The sequence below is a fragment of the Schistocerca nitens genome, chromosome 2, assembly GCF_023898315.1.
Source record: "Schistocerca nitens isolate TAMUIC-IGC-003100 chromosome 2, iqSchNite1.1, whole genome shotgun sequence".
Taxonomy (NCBI): domain Eukaryota; kingdom Metazoa; phylum Arthropoda; class Insecta; order Orthoptera; family Acrididae; genus Schistocerca; species Schistocerca nitens.
In genome coordinates this window covers 71,750,259-71,772,055 of record NC_064615.1, presented here as the reverse complement: position 1 = coordinate 71,772,055, position 21,797 = coordinate 71,750,259, and the positions used below count along the sequence as shown (strand labels likewise).

At 39.0% G+C, this 21,797-nt stretch overlaps 1 protein-coding gene across 2 annotated transcripts in view; it reads left to right on the top strand.

Moving 5' to 3' along the window:
- The window catches only part of LOC126235726 (katanin p80 WD40 repeat-containing subunit B1-like), a 142,799-nt gene that overhangs the window by 36,497 nt on the left and 84,505 nt on the right, over positions 1–21,797 (top strand). The window contains exons 6-10 of one of the 2 annotated variants that reach the window (XM_049944500.1): positions 441–758; positions 3,674–3,798; positions 10,641–10,694; positions 11,050–11,094; positions 17,700–17,982. In XM_049944500.1, coding sequence (XP_049800457.1) covers positions 441–758; positions 3,674–3,798; positions 10,641–10,694; positions 11,050–11,094; positions 17,700–17,982 — 825 coding nt within the window. The remainder of the gene's footprint in view (positions 1–440; positions 759–3,673; positions 3,799–10,640; positions 10,695–11,049; positions 11,095–17,699; positions 17,983–21,797) is intronic. The other variant, XM_049944501.1, reaches the window with a different exon arrangement.

Genomic DNA, 21,797 nt, shown 5'->3' with positions numbered 1-21,797 from the left:
ATCTCTTTATCCCCCTTCCTGTAAAGAGGCTTAACTCCAGCACATTTGAGCCAGTCAGAAAACATTTCACTGACCAGAGACAGAACATGAAGATACTTTGATTAACTTCATTGATATGTTATCATAACCACTAGAATAGAATTTTAAGGATTTTATGGTGGATGCTACTTTTTTGGGAGAAGCGAGTGTCATTTCCATTTTACTGAAGTGTGTGTGTGTGTGTGTGTGTGTGTGTGTGTGTGTGTGTGTGTGTGTGTGTGTGTTTGGCAGGCTTTTTTTTTATCAGTTGCTTTCAAATAGTTGTGGTGTATTAATGAAATGAAAATGGTTATCATTTGTATTTTGCTTGTGGTATACAGGTATACTGGTTTTAGAGATATAATTGCAGTTTCTCATTATATGGTGATGTGGTCTCAGGACATTGTTACTTTCTTTTACAGATGTATTTCCTTTAGTGAAAATGGAGAGTGCCTGTTTGCTGGTTCACAAGAGTCACTCAGAGTTTATGGTTGGGAGCCAACACAAATATTTGATACTGTTCCTATTCCTTGGGGGAAAATCCAGGATATAGCATTAGCCCAGAACCAGTTGATTGGTGCATCAATTAAAATGACAAACGTCATTCTACATATTGTAGACCTCAGTAAGGTGCAACCATTTGGAGGTGAGCCCACTGCATTCCACTCTCCATTTGTGCATGGCCAAACTGTGAGAAAGAGCTTTAGCAGAGACCGACCATTCAATGTAGCAAAAGCAAGGTGAGTGTACAAATTTTGTTGTTTTCAATACGTCATTGATTGCATGCCATTAGGTACTTTCCTGTTGATGGGGTGGTAGTTTAAATTTGCTGCAGTAATAAAAACTATTTGTAGTGGTTTGTTTTATACTCTGTCTACATTAGTGTACAGTTTCAGTTACATGACAGCAATTATATGGGCCATAAAACACACATACATACACTTTTATATCCCCAAAGCCACTTTTGTCTTCCAGCACTGCAGCTCAAGTAGATGGAGGTTGTAGAAAAGAATAAGAGTTAATGGAAGGTATATACTAGTGAAGTAGGCTAGAGTTAAGATATAAGATGTGGAGTGTACATCTGGTGCAAGGGCAGGTTGGTAGAATGTGGTGCGAATGAAAGAAGGATCAGAGAATCAGATGGAGGACAGAGGCTGATAGAGATTAGGGGCGGAGCATTTGCAAGAATGGAGAATATTTAACTGGAAGTGTGTGTGTGTGTGGGGGGGGGGGGGGGGCAGGTAATCCGGCTGTCTTGGGCTCTGAAGCTTCCATTGTATTTAGTAGGTTCAAGCCTGTCCATTGCATTTCCTTTATAGTCAGCTGCATGGGCACCTCTGTGCCCCAGTAATCATTCGCGGACTGCTTAGAAAAGTTGCTATATTGTTGTGTATCCAATGCAAAATTTAACACACATACCATACAACTTGAATTTGCCATCTTACTACACTTGTATAATCACTTGTCTCTATTTTTTACATTTTTGTTCGTACAGTGACTGAAATAAGGAAGTACAACATGGTTATTTGTAAAACAGTTTGAGGATATGGAATTTACATCTCAGCCTTTCGTTTATAAGCTGATTTTCATGGCAATATGGTTAATGACTGATGTAAAGACTGTTTTGGTATAAAAGATTTTTCCGGCAATTCATTAAAAGATTTTTGCACCACTGCTTTACACTTCTACCACAGTTAACTTTGTAAAGAAAGTCTGTGATTGTACTTCTGGAAGTCCCGCATCCCTCTCAGAGAGTCGTTTCCCTTGTCTCTGAAGAATTCTATTAGCTTCACTTGTACTCCTTAATATTACCAAATTGCGAGTTCCTTACAGAGCGCAACCTGTATTATGTGGGTTAGAGTTCAGTGCACTTTGGGTTCCTTTTGCTGGGAGCTAGTCAATTTGACAATCGTTCAGCTACCATAACCTATATATGCGTGCTTCAGCAATCAGTGGTGGGTACAGTGAGGAAAAGGTGAACAGAAAAAGTTTAAATCTCACTACAGCCATTGTGTTGGAGGTTTTCTTTAGAATCATTCTCTGTGGACACATTGAACAGCACAGGAAAAATATGAAAAGATTCTGTTAACAAGCTCAGGACAGACTATTTCCTTCCTTCATGTAAAGCTTCTCTAGTTATCAGTCTGGAATGAGGCACAAGGCGTAGTCATAAAGTTGTAATCATCATTTTAAAAAAAAACCCTTAAGTAATGTAATGAATTTCTTGTTTCTCTCCAGTTATGTGCCGCCTGCAGTCTTGGTACACACTGCAGTCCCTGCACCACATTAACATAGATACAAATCCATGTCGGTATCCCCGGCAACGAAGCTGCAGATGCCGCGGCCAAGGCTGCGGTACTCCAGCCTCGGACAGCTTCTTGTTGTGTCCCTTCGTCAGATTGTAGCAGGGTAATTTGTCGGCGCATTGTATCGCTGTGGCATGCCGATTGGGCTGCACTTCCAGACAACAAGCTTCGGGCCTTGAAAGCTCTTCCCGTGGCTTGGACGTCCTCCTCACGCCCTTCTCGGCGGGAGGAGGTAGTTTTGGCCCGGTTGCGAATTAGCCACTGCCGGTTCAGCCATCGCCATCTGCTGACGGCTGCGCCGGCGCCGTTCTGCCCATGTGGGCAATTGCTGACGGTCCGCCACATTTTAACGTCGTGTCCGGATTTTAACACCCTGCGTCTTGATCTTGGCCTGCCATGTACTGTAGAAGCCATTTTAGCGGATGACCCACGAGCAGCTGCTCGCGTTCTTCATTTTATCAATTTGACAACCCTCTCAAAGGACATTTGATTCTGCTGTTTTCTTTTTTAATCCTATGCCTGTCAGTATGTCTTTCATCGTGTTTTCCGTTTCGTTGCTGTTTTAAACTTGTGACTCGCGGTGCATTCCTAAAGTAGTCAGGGCGCTAATGACCGTTGACGTTGTGTGCCCTAAAACCACAAAAAAAAAAAAAAAAAAAAAAAAAAATAATAATAATAATAATAATAATAATAATTTAGATACAAATGGTGTATCCCATTGATGAAGTGGAGTCCTGGGCAGTAATTTGTTTTAGGCAGCAGCAGTAATATTGTATTGATATCAGCCCAAACCAGATGGAAGGCTGAAGAATTCATCTGGATTATCCTGACACAGCTGCAATATTTTTGATGGTGCTGAATTACTGCATGATATTGCACTTTATGAATGGGATGTGCTATTTTGTTTTAGCTTCTCCACTGGTGTGACATTTGGATTTCATTGTGTATCAAAACTGCACACATGTGTGTACAAACAAACAAACAAACAAACAAATATTTCTGACTACCTTTTGGAATTGTTCGTGGGAGAAAAGACATCTAAAGGCTACTGTTAAGGCTAACAGCAGCATGGGGTTGGTATATTTCTCACAAATTAAAAATAGGTGGAGGGAGCTGAAAAGTGTGACACAGTGGGCAGTTAGGCAGTTTTTTTCCTCAGATTATTCTTGAGTGACATACAGTAAAGTAGTGAAAAGTAAAGGAATTTTTTATAGTGTGTATTGCCACTTCGTTCCATTGCTTTCCTTGATTTGCACTATATGTACAGTTATACCTTATGCTGGTGTGTAACGTCATGTTAATAATATGTAATAATGGATAACTACATGTACAAAAAAATTGCTTTTCAGATTGGATGTGAAAACAATTGAAGAATCAGACAGGTCTGGCACGGATCCAGAGGAGGATGCAACTTCTTTGGCAGACATAAAGAATGTGGCAGATTATGAAAATATTTTCCAACCAAATCGAACTCGTAAGATTTATTTTCTGTTTCTTTATTCACTCTAAGTTCTGTAGCCAGTTTTAACATATGTCATATAAAGTAAGTCATGACAGTTCACTGAAGTTGATATTTGGCTTCAAGAAATAGTTAAATACTATGTAGGCAACATGAGGAAGCGTGTCTTCAAAAATAGAAAGCAAGTGTAAAGGACAGATGTAAGTCTATTTTGCTATATCAGGATTGTGCCAAAAGGAAAATCTTGACAAAGGACGAATGACATGACACAATATGACATTTCATTAAAGCTGGATTTTATACATAATAAAACACCCAATCCCCATAATGTGCTAACCTAATTAAGGAATGCAAAATCCATGATTTTAAGGTATCTGATTCCTTCTCATATTTTGAAGTTCAGAAGAAGCAATATTGCTTGTATCCTACCACAGTGGTAATGACTTTTGCTACTTCTGTGGCCAGGTCATTGACAGCATCTTGAATATTTACTTCCTCAATTTGCTCAGTGTCTGTCTCTACTGTCTTGTGGTTCCTACAGCATCATCTCTCTCTTCTTTTTTTTTTTTTTTTTTTTTTTTTTTTTTTTTTTTTTTGGGGGGGGGGGGGGTGCAGCAGCTCCCTGCTCCCAACCAGAGAGCTTCCTCCTCCTACAGCATCTAATGATGACAGGATTTTGTATAGGGAATCTTCTCCCCAGAAATTGACAGCCCAGTGGCCCGACACCAGCCAGTGGCTGCAAAAGCCACAACTCTGGGTCCAAGGGCTGCCTGCTCCCTTCAGTTCATAGCCCTACAGTGTACTCCTGACCCTCTAAAGTACGATAAAGTGGAAAAGGAGAAACCTCAGGAGAAGGATCCTCTGGTGACCCTGGATGCACCAAGTCCTCCAACACCACCGCGGCACCAAAAACACCATTGCACACTGAACATATGTTCATCAATGTTGGTTCCCCCTCCCGCCCAGCCCTGGTGACAGACATTGATCCTGGGGTGTGATCCATCGTCTTGGCCCTTTCGTGCTTGACCAGGACACCCATAACATGATTCAGTGGAAATGCAATGGATATTACTGTCACCTGCCAGAACTAAAACTACTAATGTCCTGTTCTGTGATCTGTGTTGCTATCCAAGAAATGCATTTCATTGGTAACCATTGTGCAACTCTTTATGCATTTTGTTGTAACTGTACTGTATCTGGTGAGTTCCGTATGTCGGTGTATACAGATGTCATCAGTGAGTGAATTCCCATCTGTACCCCTGGGCAAGGCACTTACTTTGAAATGGTCATCTTAATATGATGCCCCCTTTTCTCGTACTTTGGGATTTCAGTGGGTAGTGGAAGACACTTTGTCTGACAGGGGCCTTTTTATTGAGCAGCTTCTTTCCAATTTTGATCTGTGTCTCCTCAATGATGGCTCTCCCACCCACTGTAGTACTATGCATGGCACCTATTCAGTTGTTGGCCTTACAGTGTCTTCCCCCTCCCCTCCTCAAAAAAAAATCTCGTTGCTTCACTAAAATGGTTGCTACACAGTGATCTTTGTGACAGTGACCACTTTCCAGTGATGCTGTCACTTTCTAGTTACCACTCAATGGACCAGTTGCCTTGCTGGACTCTCCATAGAGAAAACTGACAGTTGTATACCCTTGCTGTCAACTTCTTCTTGTGTCTGTCAGCGTACATAGACGGGGTTGTGGGTGATGCCTTAGACATGATCACCCTTGCCACTGGAACTGCTATCCCCTTTCTATATGCCTCCTCTACTGGCAGATGGTACCATGGTGGATGAAAAACATTGCAACACCTATTAAGGACATCCCATTGCCTGTGGTGTTTCAAATGGTGTCCTTCACAAATTGCCCTCCTTACTTTTAAGTGGCTCAGCACAAAATCTCACTAGCCAATTAAAGGCAGTTAGAAGGAATGGTGGAAGCACTACATTACCTCCTTGGGGACGTATACCTCATTGTCCCAAGTCTCGACCAAACTCCTTAGTCTACTGGGCTGCCAAAGACAACAGCTGTCCTGGGTCTCCTCCTCCACAGTTGCATTTCTACCAGTGAGTGAGTTCTTGCCGATCACTTCGTGACCCGTATTGCTACAGTGTCAAGTGTTCTCTTGTCACCAAGCTACCTTTTTGGAAACCATTCATTTTACTCATTCACTGTTCCTTTTTTATCTAATGGTATGCTACATGGATTTTAGATAAATTTCCCCAAAAAATATCAAGTACACACAAGTGTTACTTTTGCAGGATAAAGTCATTGATTACCTGAAGTAGACAGGTTTTTTACTTCAATCTCTGTACCTGAGTGTGTTCTTAGAATGGATCACATTAGTCAGGTGATGCAATTGAACAGTGACTGCAAGCCAGGCCAAGAGAACCCAGGGCAAGCTGAATGGAATTAAGAATTCGTAACCTGTTAACAACCCATCATGGACCATCCCAACCATCATTAACTTCCAAGGGAAGTGCAGTGTCCCAGTGTTTTGGTTTTCAGTTCATCTACTGAAAATTTACATGTTTTTGTATGGGCATTACTAGCATGAAATAGCTGAAAGTAAACTATCATCTGTCAAACCAACATTAATAGGTTTCTTTTACAATTTGTGGGTGTGGAAATTAACTTCGCTTCAGCATGTGTGGGAAGTAAAGATTTATTTGGAATATTAATAACTTCTGACACACCAGTTGAGAAACAGCATACTAAAATTAGAGGGTTTGTATCAACAATGGCGGCAACTACATAACTATGCTGGGAGATCATCAAAACTTCTTTTTTTACCAAAAATTTGACGACGTAGCTCATATCATTGCTTTAAAGATCTTTACAATCAAAGAAGATAAACAGTTTTTGGTCAGTCAGCAGTTGAAAGGCACCCCAAGATACATGCATCGAATCATTCATCATTTATATGTGAAAGAGAACTTCTGAGCAAGCACAAGCAGCCTGCCATTAACAGATGAGAGTGAAATGAATATGACAATCAAAAATTTGTTGATTATGTATTAATATACTTAAAAGATAAATTTTACGCATGAATATATTTGAAAATAAATGAAAAGTAAAATCCAATGTTCAGTGCTGATAATTTTACATTTTGGTAAGTTTGGAAAAGATCTCTTGTATTTACAATGCAGGCTAAAGATATATGAGATGAGTGTATTGATAGTTTTTTAATTAACTGTGAATTGTATTCTTGAAGAACCATTGCAGTTCCATTGAATTAAGGGTGTGTTATCGATTTTCATAGAAAGAGTTTTCCTTGCCATTACTCAATTGGCTTCCGTAATCCTCTTAACCAGAACTTAACGTGGCATTGCAGGGATTAAAGGTAATCACTTACCATACTTTCACTCACATTGGTAGACTGTCCTGATGCTGCAGTTAGAGTGGGATGAGAGGTTGTTTCTGGCAGATTGGTTGAGAAACAAACAGGAAGAGGAAGGGGGGGGGGGGGAGAAGTGAACAGAATGGAGAGTGATTTCTAGAGCATGGTTTCCCAAACTGTGTTTAAGTGCTCAGCGAAAAACTATTTTTGGCAGTTTGATGATACTAATTATCTTGTTTTCCAATTTTCTAATGATTCTTTTATTATTAGTTAAGATTTAAAATTGAACTAATCATTGAATAATAAAAGTTCTTATCATTTTTTAAACATTTTATTAACCCTCAAACTAAACAATGTGTTCCACTAAATATCAGGATTCTCAAAGTGTTCTGTCAGAGGAAATGTTTGAGAACCTCTGTTCTAGAGAGATAGCAAGAAATTGGATTATGATTCAGCAGTGGTGAGCATGCCTAGTGAAGGCCAAGGGAGTGCATTGTGAGACACTGTGAAATAGATTATGTGGGTTTGTGGGGGAGGGAAGAAGAACAGTTTTAGATTAATGATGGATCAAACATGAAACTAGAATGAAGTGGGGTTGGTGGAAAGAATACATGGAGACAATGATGGAGCTTGACGTTTGAAGGAGCTAACATAGATTAAGGCCAGACAGATTGCAGCATTGAAATATTTACCGTTAGGACAATTCCCATTGACACAAATCAAAGAAACTGATAATGGGGGTGGGGGGGTTTACTGTTGGTATCTGTTGTGAAACAGCTATTTAAGTTGAGCATGTTATCTTTAGTGGCATGCCCTGCCTCCGAGTCATAAAAAAAAGGCACAGGAAGCTTCAGTAGGTATTATTGATGACATGAATGATTAATACTGATGATCATGGCTTGAACTGGGAACCTTGTCATTTGTAGACAATACTTGACTGAGCTGTCCAGGTGTGGATAGTTCGTTCGATAAGGAAGTTCTATGCGGGTTGTGATTACTTTTACTCCTTCCATTATTTGTACTCTACCCAATACTTTCCTGTACCATATTAATGATCTTTAAACCAAGTTCTTGTGAATGTGGTATATTGCTTTATGGTCCTCATCACCTTGCTTTGTAATATTCTTGTGGTGTTTTCTAGTCATTATGTTTGTTATTTATTTGTAGCAATTTCACCCTTTCTCTTCTTCTTTTGTTACATCTACTTTTTCTTATATTTTACTTTCTGTTTATTATCTTCCTGCAGTTGTAATTGTACATTATTGAACATAATTTGTGTGTTGGTGAATGTTTAAGAGCTTTTGTATTATTTCTACTTTATAGAGACTGTCATAGTAATCTTCCAACAGATTATTATTGTATAATTGTGTTGCATATTGGGTAGTTTGTAGAAAACTTTGAACAGAATGTGGTGCGTGGCTCATATTTTCACTTCCTTCTTTTGCAAACAGGTGTTACATGCTTGAGATCAATAGAGACATGGTTATATTCACAGCAGTTATAACTTATATTTATTACTTGTACTTCATGACAAAACCAAGGACATTTCTCAAAATGTGTTCAGTGTGTTTGTATAAAGAGTGACTTCTATTGCCTCTTCTAACAAAGAAAATGTATGAGTTCCCTATATTGCTTGTTGGCATTTTCTTTTAGCAAACATGTTATTTTTCCTATCCTGGTAGACTTCGCTTGGCATTTTTGTATTGATTCACATGAGCAGTTTTTCTGTTTCTTCTTGACTTTTGATTTCCATTTAGCTCATGAAACATGAAGTAATCCTCTGTTTGGCTCCTACTCTCTTAGTATTAACAAAATGAAAGCTGTCTTACTGGCTGCAGTGGTGCTGTTGTAACACTTTTGCGTCATTGCCATTTGTATCTCTAATATGAAGAACTTTCTGGAAAGTTGAAATTGGCCAATAACTGTTTCTTGTTTTTGTGTGACCTACAATTGTACTAATTCGTGAGAAATATGTGATCCGTTCTTCTCCTCCTCCTGCTTTTCACTTTAACCTCTTAATAAATGGTTGAGATAATATCTGCAGTGTGTTACAGTGCTGCTGAAATAAAAGTTCTGCAATTAATTCATATTTTACAAACAATTAAAACCAAATGTTAACATGAAATTATGACTACATGAAGTTATCATTTGTGCCATTGTATTCAGTAATGGTACGACATTGAAATCCAGATATCATACTCGTCAAAACTGCAATACACTTTAGGAGCCACCAGTCATTTACATTTAGTTCTTGCACTTTTTTTCATGACGATGCAAGAATCCTCTGTTGAACTTATGCTGTCCCCTTCCCTTCTCAGCTTCCAATTAATACCTCATATTCACACTATTCTACTCAGTCTTGTTATCCCACTACCTGAACCTCTCAACCTCTCAGTCCCATGACCCTGACAATCCCCCCCTCCCCCCCAAAACCCCCTTTCTATGACTCCCCCTTGGTGTCTGTTGCATGTAAATATGTTGATGTACACATGCAGTTGTGTTTAATATATAACAGGTTATTACCTTTTATGGTGTAGATACTGAGAATATATATTTTTTTCTCTTGCCTCCCGTGCATTCTTGCTTTACTCACAATTTTATGTCATTGTTGCACTCCTCTTATGCACTGCATATTTTGGATATGTATTGTTTTCCTTTCTTCACTTGCACATTCTAACCTCACTTTTCACTTTCCTTCTCTCTCTCTCTCTCTCTCTCTCTCTCTCTCTCTCTCTCTCTCTCTCTCTCTCCCCCCCCTTCTCCCTCTCCCCCCCCCCCACCCCACCCCCACCCCATCGTACTACTCACAACCCTTCTTCTTTTCCTTCTCTTAGTACTTTCACCCTCTTCCATGTACGTGTTTGTGTATGTTTTTCTGTGTACAGGTTATAATAGAGGGAAACATTCCACGTAGGAAAAATATATCTAAAAACAAAGATGATGTGACTTACCAAATGAAAGTGCTGGCAGGTCGACAGACACACAAACGAACACAAACATACACACAAAATTCAAGCTTTCGCAACAAACTGTTGCCTCATCAGGAAAGAGGGAAGGAGAGGGAAAGACGAAAGGATATGGGTTTTAAGGGAGAAGGTAAGGAGTCATTCCAATCCCGGGAGCGGAAAGACTTACCTTAGGGGGAAAAAAGGACGGGTATACACTCGCGCACACACACACACATATCCATCCACACATATACAGACACAAGCAGACATCTCACAAGCAGACATATTTAAAGACAAAACATGTACATATGCACATGCATGTAACTAACAGCTACTGTTCTGCAAACTGTTCATGAGTGTAACTGTTTGTCCCAAAGAGTAATAGCCAGACAGCTTCTGCTAATATCTACTATGCTGTTAACTCTGGAATACTATTCAGTTTTTCCTTAGAGTAATAGTTACTAATATTTACAAATTCCTTTATTTCACTTAGATCAGAAATGTTATTTTTAGCATCTGTAGAGAGCATGTGTGTGATCTGCATTAAGTTTTGCATCTACTTGTTTGTTACAGTTAGTCGAACACCTCCTCTTGAACCTGAACCTTTCCCTGCACCACCTGATGATGGTGAGTTGTTTTCAGTTTTGTTCTTTCCTGTGCATCTGTCAATCATCATGTTATGAGAGAACTAAGCGTGTGAGTGAAATAGAAATAAAGTATATCTTTTCTGGCTTTTGTAATTTTATACTTCAGATGACTTTAGCTGTCCTGTGACTACCATCATTGCTTGTGATATGACAGGGGTGCAATGTATTGTTAGGAATAAAAAAAACTCTAATAATATGAATTAAAAATTTCCAGCATTTTTCCTTTCAAAATGTTATGTTTGCAATTATACTTGTATGAATTTATTGATTCATAGAGCACATGTGATTTTTATTGTTGTTGTGGACTTCATATTTGCTTTTGCTTTGTGTTACAGCTGCGTCAACACCCCCTCGTAACTCGTTCCCTGCTCTTTCTAATGGTGAGTTTGATATTTGTGTTCAGAACACCTTATACATTCTTGGAAAATGCAGGTGTAATTGTAAATACTACTTTTGTTATCATATCTTCTGAAGAAACAATGCCTATTTATTTCCATTAGTAGAATGTAGCTTTTCCCATGGTAACAAAAACTTGTATTTCATCCACACTTCTATTTATTGGTAGTCTACAGTCAGCCATTATAGTCCAGCTCGACCCCAAACTGACTGGTATTGTACAGTGCCTCAAATATTTGACTTGTTTAGAGGAGCAGCAGATATCACACCCTTGTACAACCATCCTGATTTGGGGTTCCTTCAGGCACATGATGAGACAGTTCTTTCAGCAAAGCCATGGCGAATATTCCCATGCTTATTCAATCAGAGTTTTTGTGCCACCTCAGATGAGTTACATGTATATGGGGCATTAAACTGTGAACTTTGTTCCTGCCATTCAGTTTGTTACAGTGTTTGTATTCTGTGTAGTCCACCAGTATTTATTTATGGCAACCTGTAAAATATTTTTAAAATTTTCATTTATATCAGCTGCTTGACATTTCATAAGTGTGCAACTCATCACTTTTGTTTAGAATTTGTCAGATGATAATGAACAAATTTGTGAGGATCTTATAAGAGCTAACAAAATTGTACAGTAATTCATACCTTGTGAATAATGTTAAAGCATAAGGTTTTTTGCGTCTGTCAGATACTTATTGCTGCGAGAATGCCATTATTGCCTAACCAAGGTTGCTGCCAAGATTCATGACCTATAGATCGAATTCATGATTAACATTATGATGTGGAACATTCAGCTGAACAGAAATTCCATAGACATTTAAAAATATATATGTATTTAGTTGGTCTCGTACTCTCCATTTGCGGATGTGTAATTGACTACCTTTTGCTATTCAAGAAGTCCTGTGTATTGTAGGAGGCATTGCTAAGGGGAATCAACTTTGAACCACTTTTGAAAACACTCATGTCTGTCAGATGTTTCATTTGCATAGGTAGACTACCAACAAGTTCTATAGCTTTGACTTTCACTCTTTCTTGTGTCACAGTTAGATTCACAGGAAGGAAGTGCAGATTGTATTCCTCTCTGGTAATGTATTTATTAGTTTCTCTGTTGCTATCAAACTGCAGTGAGTTGTTGTTAATTTCTCTGTTGCTATCAAACTGCAGTGAATTGTTGACAGTTAATTTAATCGGTAAGTATACTATGCAGCTGTGGCTAATATTCCCAGTTCCTTAAACAGATGCTCATGAGATGTAGCTGTGTGAGTTCCACATATAATTCTAATTAGTTTTTTGTGTTCTATGAATATTTTTGCCTAAGTGAAGAGTAGGTTTAATAATGAATAAAAAAATAGGAGTGCGGGTTAGCTACTACAAACAGCATAGTGAACGCATTATTGTGGCCAAGATAGACACAAAGCCCATGCCTACTACAGTAGTACAAGTTTATATGCCAACTAGCTCTGCAGATGATGAAGAAATTGATGAAATGTATGACGAGATAAAAGAAATTATTCAGGTAGTGAAGGGAGACGAAAATTTAATAGTCATGGGTGACTGGAATTCGTCAGTAGGAAAAGGGAGAGAAGGAAACATAGTAGGTGAATATGGATTGGGGGGAAGAAATGAAAGAGGAAGCCGCCTTGTAGAATTTTGCACAGAGCATAACTTAATCATAGCTAACACTTGGTTCAAGAATCATAAAAGAAGGTTGTATACCTGGAAGAATCCTGGAGATACTAATAGGTATCAGATAGATTACATAATGGTAAGACAGAGATTTAGGAACCAGGTTTTAAATTGTAAGACATTTCCAGGGGCAGATGTGGATTCTGACCACACTCTATTGGTTATGAACTGCAGATTGAAACTGAAGAAACTGCAAAAAGGTGGGAATTTAAGGAGATGGGACCTAGATAAACTGAAAGAACCAAAGGTTGTAGAGAGTTTCAGGGAGAGCATAAGGGAACAATTGACAGGAATGGGGGAAAGAAATACAGTAGAAGAAGAATGGGTAGCTCTGAGGGATGAAGTAGTGAAGGCAGCAGAGGATCAAGTAGGTAAAAAGACGAGGGCTAATAGAAATCCTTGGGTAACAGAAGAAATATTGAATTTAATTGATGAAAGGAGAAAATATAAAAATGCAGTAAATGAAGCAGGCAAAAGGGAACACAAACGTCTCAAAAACGAGATCGACAGAAAGTGCAAAATGGCTAAGCAGGGATGGCTAGAGGACAAATGTAAGGATGTAGAGGCTTGTCTCACTAGGGGTAAGATAGATACTGCTTACAGGAAAATTAAAAGAGACCTTTGGAGAGAAGAGAACCACTTGTATGAATATCAAGAGCTCAGATGGCAACCCAGTTCTAAGCAAAAAGGGAAGGCAGAAAGGTGGAAGGACTATATAGAGGGTTTATACAAGGGCGATGTACTTGAGGACAATATTATGGAAATGGAAGAGGATGTAGATGAAGATGAAATGGGAGATAAGATACTGCGTGAAGAGTTTGACAGAGCACTGAAAGACCTGAGTCGAAACAAGGCCCCAGGAGTAGACAACATTCCATTAGAACTACTGATGGCCTTGGGAGAGCCAGTCATGACAAAACTCTACCATCTGGTGAGCAAGATGTATGAGACAGGCGAAATACCCACAGACTTCAAGAAGAATATAATAATTCCAATCCCAAAGAAATCAGGTGTTGACAGATGTGAAAATTACCGAACTATCAGTTTAATAAGTCACAGCTGCAAAATACTAACGCGAATTCTTTACAGACGAATGGAAAAACTGGTAGAAGCGGACCTCGGGGAAGATCAGTTTGGATTCCGTAGAAATGTTGGAACACGTGAGGCAATACTAACCTTACGACTTATCTTAGAAGAAAGATTAAGAAAAGGCAAACCTACGTTTCTAGCATTTGTAGACTTAGAGAAAGCTTTTGACAACGTTAACTGGAATACTCTCTTTCAAATTCTGAAAGTGGCAGGGGTAAAATACAGGGAGCGAAAGGCTATTTACAATTTGTACAGAAACCAGATGGCAGTTATAAGAGTCGAGGGGCATGAAAGGGAAGCAGTGGTTGGGAAAGGAGTGAGACAGGGTTGTAGCCTCTCCCCGATGTTATTCAATCTGTATATTGAGCAAGCAGTAAAGGAAACAAAAGAAAAATTCGGAGTAGGTATTAAAATTCATGGAGAAGAAGTAAAAACTTTGAGGTTCGCCGATGACATTGTAATTCTGTCAGAGACAGCAAAAGACTTGCAAGAGCAGTTAAACGGAATGGACAGTGTCTTGAAAGGAGGATATAAGATGAACATCAACAAAAGCAAAACGAGGATAATGGAATGTAGTCAAATTAAGTCCGGCGATGCTGAGGGGATTAGATTAGGAAATGAGACACTTAAAGTAGTAAAGGAGTTTTGCTATTTAGGGAGTAAAATAACTGATGATGGTCGAAGTAGAGAGGATATAAAATGTAGACTGGCAATGGCAAGGAAATTGTTTCTGAAGAAGAGAAATTTGTTAACATCGAGTATAGATTTAAGTGTCAGGAAGTCGTTTCTGAAAGTATTTGTATGGAGTGTAGCCATGTATGGAAGTGAAACATGGACGATAACTAGTGTGGACAAGAAGAGAATAGAAGCTTTCGAAATGTGGTGCTACAGAAGAATGCTGAAGATAAGGTGGGTAGATCACGTAACTAATGAGGAGGTATTGAATAGGATTGGGGAGAAGAGAAGTTTGTGGCACAACTTGACTAGAAGAAGGGATCGGTTGGTAGGGCATTTATTGAGGCATCAAGGGATCACAAATTTAGCATTGGAGGGCAGCGTGGAGGGTAAAAATCGTAGAGGGAGACCAAGAGATCAATACACTAAGCAGATTCAGAAGGATGTAGGTTGCAGTAGGTACTGGGAGATGAAGAAGCTTGCACAGGATAGAGTAGCATGGAGAGCTGCATCAAACCAGTCTCAGGACTGAAGACCACAACAACAACAAGTGAAGAGTTATTCCAGACTATTACCCTGTTGAACATTAGAGATAGAAAATGTATTATGTATCTCAGTTTTTCCAGTTTGTTTTCATGAGAATGCACATCTGTGAATGTAGAAATTTTATCTTGTTTACTATTTATTGTTGGCACATAGTGTCAATAGCAGGTAGGGTATTTTGGCTGCACAAAACTGGATGAACTGTGTTTTATTCAAATTTTAAAGCTAACCAATTTGTTCGAAACCAATTATTAACTTTAGCAAAAACATCACTTATGCTGCTATTTTGCCAGTAGATATTATGTGTTTGGTTTGACATTAATGCTTGATCATCTGCAAAAGTGACTAATTCTTCATCCTAATTTAAATGATAACTCATTAAGAGGAGCAAGAACAGCAGCAGGCCCGCAACTACATCCTTCAGAATGTCCACTGTGATTTCACCCTACATGGATGATGCAGCACCACTTTTCATGTTACGTGATCATCCTACAGCAACTCTCTCTACATCATGATTTTTAAATAGGAATAAAACAAAACTTGTGCTGCATAATGTATCTCATAAAAACCTAACTTCCCATAAGGAATTTGTAGTTGACACAGCCAAAGTCGTCCAGTAAGTTGCAGAAGATTGCAAATGGCATTACGTTACCAGTTAAAAATTTTATTATGTTCCCGGTGAATGTATAAACTGCTACTCGGTAGAGCAGAACTTTTGAAATCCGTACTTTGATTCACTAAGCATCCAGTTACTACACGAGTGAGTTAGTGACAATCCTGGAAAACAGATCTCAAAAATTGTGGAATCGTCTTTCTTATAGAAAAGCCCAACACTGGCATATTTTAATCTGTAAGGGGAAAAATCATTGAATTGCTTAAATATTACAGACATAACTAAGAAAGTAAAGGCCACAACTTTTTCACGTCTTATTGGAATTTTTACTTTCGAGGGTCATGGCGATTTTCTGTATTTCAAATGTGATTATGTGAGGAGCTTTCATTTCACTGAATTGTGTCTGATTTGTCTTCTGAACTTACTGAGCCAAATTTTGTCACCTACTTCTAAAAATACGTTATTAAAATATGTGATATACACAAACTTTGTAGCATTGTCTTCTATGGCTTCTTTCCTTACATTTTTTAGCAGTATTGTACTTTTTTTGCCGGCCGGAGTGGCCGAGCGGTTAAAGGCGCTACAGTCTGGAACCGCACGACCGCTACGGTCGCAGGTTCGAATCCTGCCTCGGGCATGGATGTGTGTGATGTCCTTAGGTTAGTTAGGTTTAAGTAGTTCTAAGTTCTAGGGGACTTATGACCACAGCAGTTGAGTCCCATAGTGCTCAGAGCCATTTGTACTTTTTTTGTCATATCTGTTAATTTCTAACAAGATGCGTGTGTTCTTGGATACTGAACCTTTCATTAGGACTTTAAAAAAATCTTACAGTATGGTAGGGTAATGGGAATTCCTTGGTGGAATATAAATAATGGAATGAATAAAAAGATAACAATTCGCTGTGTGGTTGAGATATTTCACGCGCGCGCGCGCGCGCGCACACACACACACACACACACACACACACACACACACACACAAAAAAAAGCTTAGTGACATTTTAGTCTTGCGTATGTGCTTGCATCGACTATGTGGGAATTTGTTACATATACTTCTTCTGTTATTTAACAATAAGGAACTAAAGACAGGAAAAAGAAGAAGAAATATATGTGCAGATATGAATGTGTCTGAAGAGGCATGGGAGTTGCCATATATTTTGGTATGTGTGCAGTTTCTTAGAAAGAAATTAAATACTACATAAGCTTTTACTTTAGGTGCTAGCTTATTATTCTGTACAATAATAACTACAGGTACCTATTAAATTTTTAAGTATTGGTGCTATTTTCTTAAGATTAAGTAATTCTATATTTTAATAAATACTGTTGTTAAATATCTTCAATATTTCGCCGCCCTGTCATCAACTGTATAAATTTTAATTTTAATAATGAACAGTCTCAGTTGCACCGTTTACCTAGAACTTACCTAGGTTTCAGTCAGGATAACCCAACCTACTTCAGAATAACAGTATCTACTGTTTTTCCATAGTGGACATCGTCAAGCTAAAACTACAAGTCCATAAATTATCGTTAAACTGTAAAACTTATCTGGCACTGCCTTGGCCCCACTTCGCGACTGTGCTGCGGCAGCCATGACTGCTGTACTGGAACACTGTAGTTTTAGCTTGACAATGTGCACTATGGACAAACAGTAGATACTGTTATTCTGAAGAAGGTTGGGTTACCCCAACTGAAACCTAGGTAAATTGTAGGTAAACGATGCAACTGAGGCTGTTCATTATTAAAAAAAAAAATATATATATATAATTTACTGTTGTACTTGCAACAGTAATTAATACAAACCTATCTTTCTCATGTAAAGTTCTAAAATAGTGGAAATTCCTTATTTTATTTTTTGTTTTCTGATTGAAAAATGCATGTGTGATGAGCAGTAATTAATTTTTTTCTGTCCAGTAAGAGTTAGTTTTTGTCATCTCTGATTGGGAAATAAACATAACTCAAACAGATTCTTTGTGAAATCTTCTAGACCCAGCAATACCTCAAGCGCTGCACCCAGCCTCAAGTGAAGCAGAGGTGTACCTAAGCTCAAGGAGCCTGAGCAGCATCAACTTGAGTGAAACTTCCCAGTCACTGCCAGCTGTGGTCAGGTTGCCTGCTGATTCTCCAAACAGTGACATAGTAATAGACTCACAGTTCTCCACGCCTATGCATCCACAGGCTACAAGTTCGCCACGCTCAAAGCACAATTCTCGTAGACTGAATTCATATAAGGATTCATCTGAGTTCCCAGAAATGGATTTTCCTGTGAAGTGAGTTCAGTTGGATTGTTTATAGTTTATGTAAATTGATATATTACATTGCTTAGAAGTGCCGGAGGAGACACAATGATTTCTAAAATGTTCATAAAACAGCTTTTGTAATCAATGCAGTTAAAAGCAAAGGGGTGCAAGTGACAAAATGAGGAAACAAGCTTCAAATTTAAAATTCTATGTTCATTTGTTACATTGTTGACAGTAACCATCACATGCAGTTGTTATTAATGAAGCTATACATGCAATATCAGTGGATTAAATCCAGAATGTGCTCAGTAATGTTTTATCAATAGTCTAGTTAGCACTTACACCCTTCTTTCTCCAAAGATGTCACTTACACAGAGGTGAAAAAAGTCGTGGGATACCTCCTAATACCATGTCGGACCTCCTTTAGCCCAACATAGTGCAGCAGCTTGACATGACATGGACTCAATGAGTCATTGGAAGTCTCCTGCAAAACTTTTGAGCCATCCTGCCTCTATAGCCATCCATAATAGCGAAAGTGTTGCTGGTGCAGGATTTGGGGCACAGACTGACCTCTTGATTATGTTCTGTAAATGTTTGATGAGATTCATACAGGGCAGTGATCTGGGTCACGAAATCATTCACTCGAATTGTCTGGTATGTTTTTCAAACCAGTCCTGAACAGTTGTGGTCCAGTGACATAGCGCAGTGTCATCCATAAATGAATGGCTGCCGATGGTCTTCAAGTAGCCAGCTGATGATCAGTTCAGTTGAACCAAGGGTCCCAGTCCATTCCAAGTAAACACAGCTCACACCTTGATGGAACTACCATCAGCTTGCACAGTGCCTTCTGGCCTTGTGGTCCATGGCTTCATCAGGTCTGTACCACACTCGTGCCGTACCATCAGCTCTTGCCAATTGAAATCAGGACTTCTCTGACCAGGCTGTGGTTTTCCAGGGTTCAAGGGTCCAACCAATATGGTCAGGAGCCCAGAAGAGGCACTGCAGTTGATGTCATGCTGTTAGCAAAGGTGCTCATGTCAGTCATCTTCTGCCATAGCCAATTAACACCAAATTTTGCCACACTGTCATAATGGATACGTTTGTCATGCGTCCCATATTGATTTCTGTGGTTATTTCATGCAGTGTTGCTTGTGTGTTAACACTGACAACTCTACACAATTGCCAGTGCTCTCTGTTGTTAAATAAAGCCACTGCATTGTATGTTGAGAGAGGTAATGCCTGAAATTTGGTATTCTCAGCACACTCTTCACACTTTGGATCGTGGAATATTGAATTCCCTAATGATTTCTGGAATGAAATGACCCATTCATCTAGCTCAAACTACCATTCTGCATTCAAAATCTGTTAGTTACCAGGGTACGGCCATAATCACATCCAGTAACATTTCACATGAATCACCTGAGTGCAAATGACAGCTCTGCCAATGCACTGCCCTTTTATACCTTGTGTATGTGATACTACCGCCATCTGTGTATGTGCGCATCGCTGTCCCATGACTTCTGTCACCCCAGCGTACATCTCTTTGGCTCACATTACCACCAGGTTTGGAATGACCCACAACAATGTAATACAATATTTGACCCTAGTTTTACTTATTACATTAATCCATTCGTATAACTTTTATTGATTATATGTGTAATGGAATGGAATGAATAGACAGTGTTACGTACAGAAACAAAAATTTCTGAGCAAACTCTTAGCACTTACACATACAAACACTCCCATTTTGTTTTTATTGCGGGAAATGTCTATTCAGAGTCCCACATAGTATCATCAGAGTGCTCCACATCATTAGCAGTTTGTGTTCTTGGCTCTCCACTTCCAGGTGACCTCCTATATGGTTTATAAACAGATTTTTTTGATTTGTGCTTAAGATTTGTATAGAATGGTTGTAAATTAGAGGCACAAATGGAAGTAACTGCTGCATATCTAGTATTTCTGTTATGGCAGGTATTATGGCTGAACTTTGGCGTCCTTTATTTCATTGTCATAAGTCGATGGAATCAAAATTCATGTCATCATTGAGGGTAGTCTTATGAAATGTTCTGTACAGGAGTGGCCTGAAATCAGGGACTTATGGTTAATTGTCTTCAGTGAGGTGTACTTTATAATATACATCGAACACTTAATGACGTTTTTGTTTTAATTCTGATCCGTGCATTGTCACTAAAGGCAGTGAGGGACAGTGCAGATTGAGGAAGTTGTTGTACGTACCTCAGGAAACCATCACATTAGCATTTTCACTGCCTGTCTGTTCATTATCTGTATTATTCTTAATCTTTTCACCTCCTTCCACTCTTCTGTTTTAGTGTTTTGATTGCAAAAAAACTTATAATCTGCCAAATTCTAATGCTTCAAATCATGTGATCACACTAGTTTACAAAACATTGAGAACCAAAGATGTGTATGTGCACTTGCATCTCTTTGCATCCAAAGAGAAAACATTTGTTGCTAAGCGGTTCTTCAAATAAATGCTGGGAAGCTATTGAAATCACCTGGTAAACTTAAATCCATTTCCCACAAAATAGATTAGTTCTTCCACTGCAATATGGTGCACATATCTCCAGATATTCGGTTTTGTCACACCCCTTTGCTTCTAACTGCCTCAGTTATTAACTGAATATTTTGTTTAAAGACTATGGCATTTGTTTAGTAGTGTGTTTCAAAGCTGTAACTGCACCTAAAGGGATTCATCGAAAATTTCCTCTCTGAATTAGTGGGAAATTGTAGTATGTGCTATTGATGTGAAGCTCAGAATTCACTTGCTTACCAAGCAGCTACGGGAACTCAGCTTGTCGTAAATCCAAAGAAGCTTAACTACTGAGATTTTGTTCAGCCTTGAATTGAGACTTGCCATATATTTGTGCTTGTGATTGGTCGCACTATCTGAGAAGAAAAATACTGAATTGATATTCTCTCTCTCTCTCTCTCTCTCTCTCTCTCTTTCTCTTTCTTTCTGTAAATAACCCCTAGGAAACCTTGAAGCTCTCGGAGAAAACAGTGTCACTTTTCCTTATGTGTAAGCTCAAAAACTGTCTATGGTTTATAAAGACAAAGATATTTACAGATTCTTTACTCATTGTAATAATATTAATCAAAGCAGTCTAATAGTTATAAAGCAAACTCTTACCATACCTTCTCAGTAAACAATAATAAGCTTGTGAAAGGTGCACATATTTATGGTATTTCATTATTGTGGCCATTATAATGATATGAAAACTATTGACTGTTTTTTCCATTTAACAGCAGTCGTATGTTATTTGATATGCAAAACAGTTATCAGAACAAATAAGAACCACTACTCGCTGTAATTAAGTGTAAGTAGTGTATAAGTATAGAATGACTGAATGCAACTTTATTCCACAGAAGCATTGATAACTTGAATGCAGTATTTAAGTAACAATCAGCAGAAACCAATCCCATACACAAAGAACCATAGCAATACATATAGAGAACTGAGCCTGAGCTTAACTCGGCTAACTGTATAGAGACTGGGGTCCTTGGCGGGCTCTGATGATGACTTCACACGTGGCGCTTGCGTGCCCTCGACCACGCACATGCTTAAGTGTGTGTGTGTGTGTGTGTGTGTGTGTGTGTGTGTGTGTGTGGGCGCGCGCGCACACGCACACACACTTAAGCGTGTGCGTGGTCGAGGGCACGCGCGCACGCAAGCGCCACGTGTGAAGTCATCGTCAGAGCCCGCCACACACACACACACACACACACACACACACACACACACACACACACAGAGAGAGAGAGAGAGAGAGAGAGAGAGAGAGAGAGAGAGAGTTGCAGGACATGGTGACTAATTTCGCCAGCAT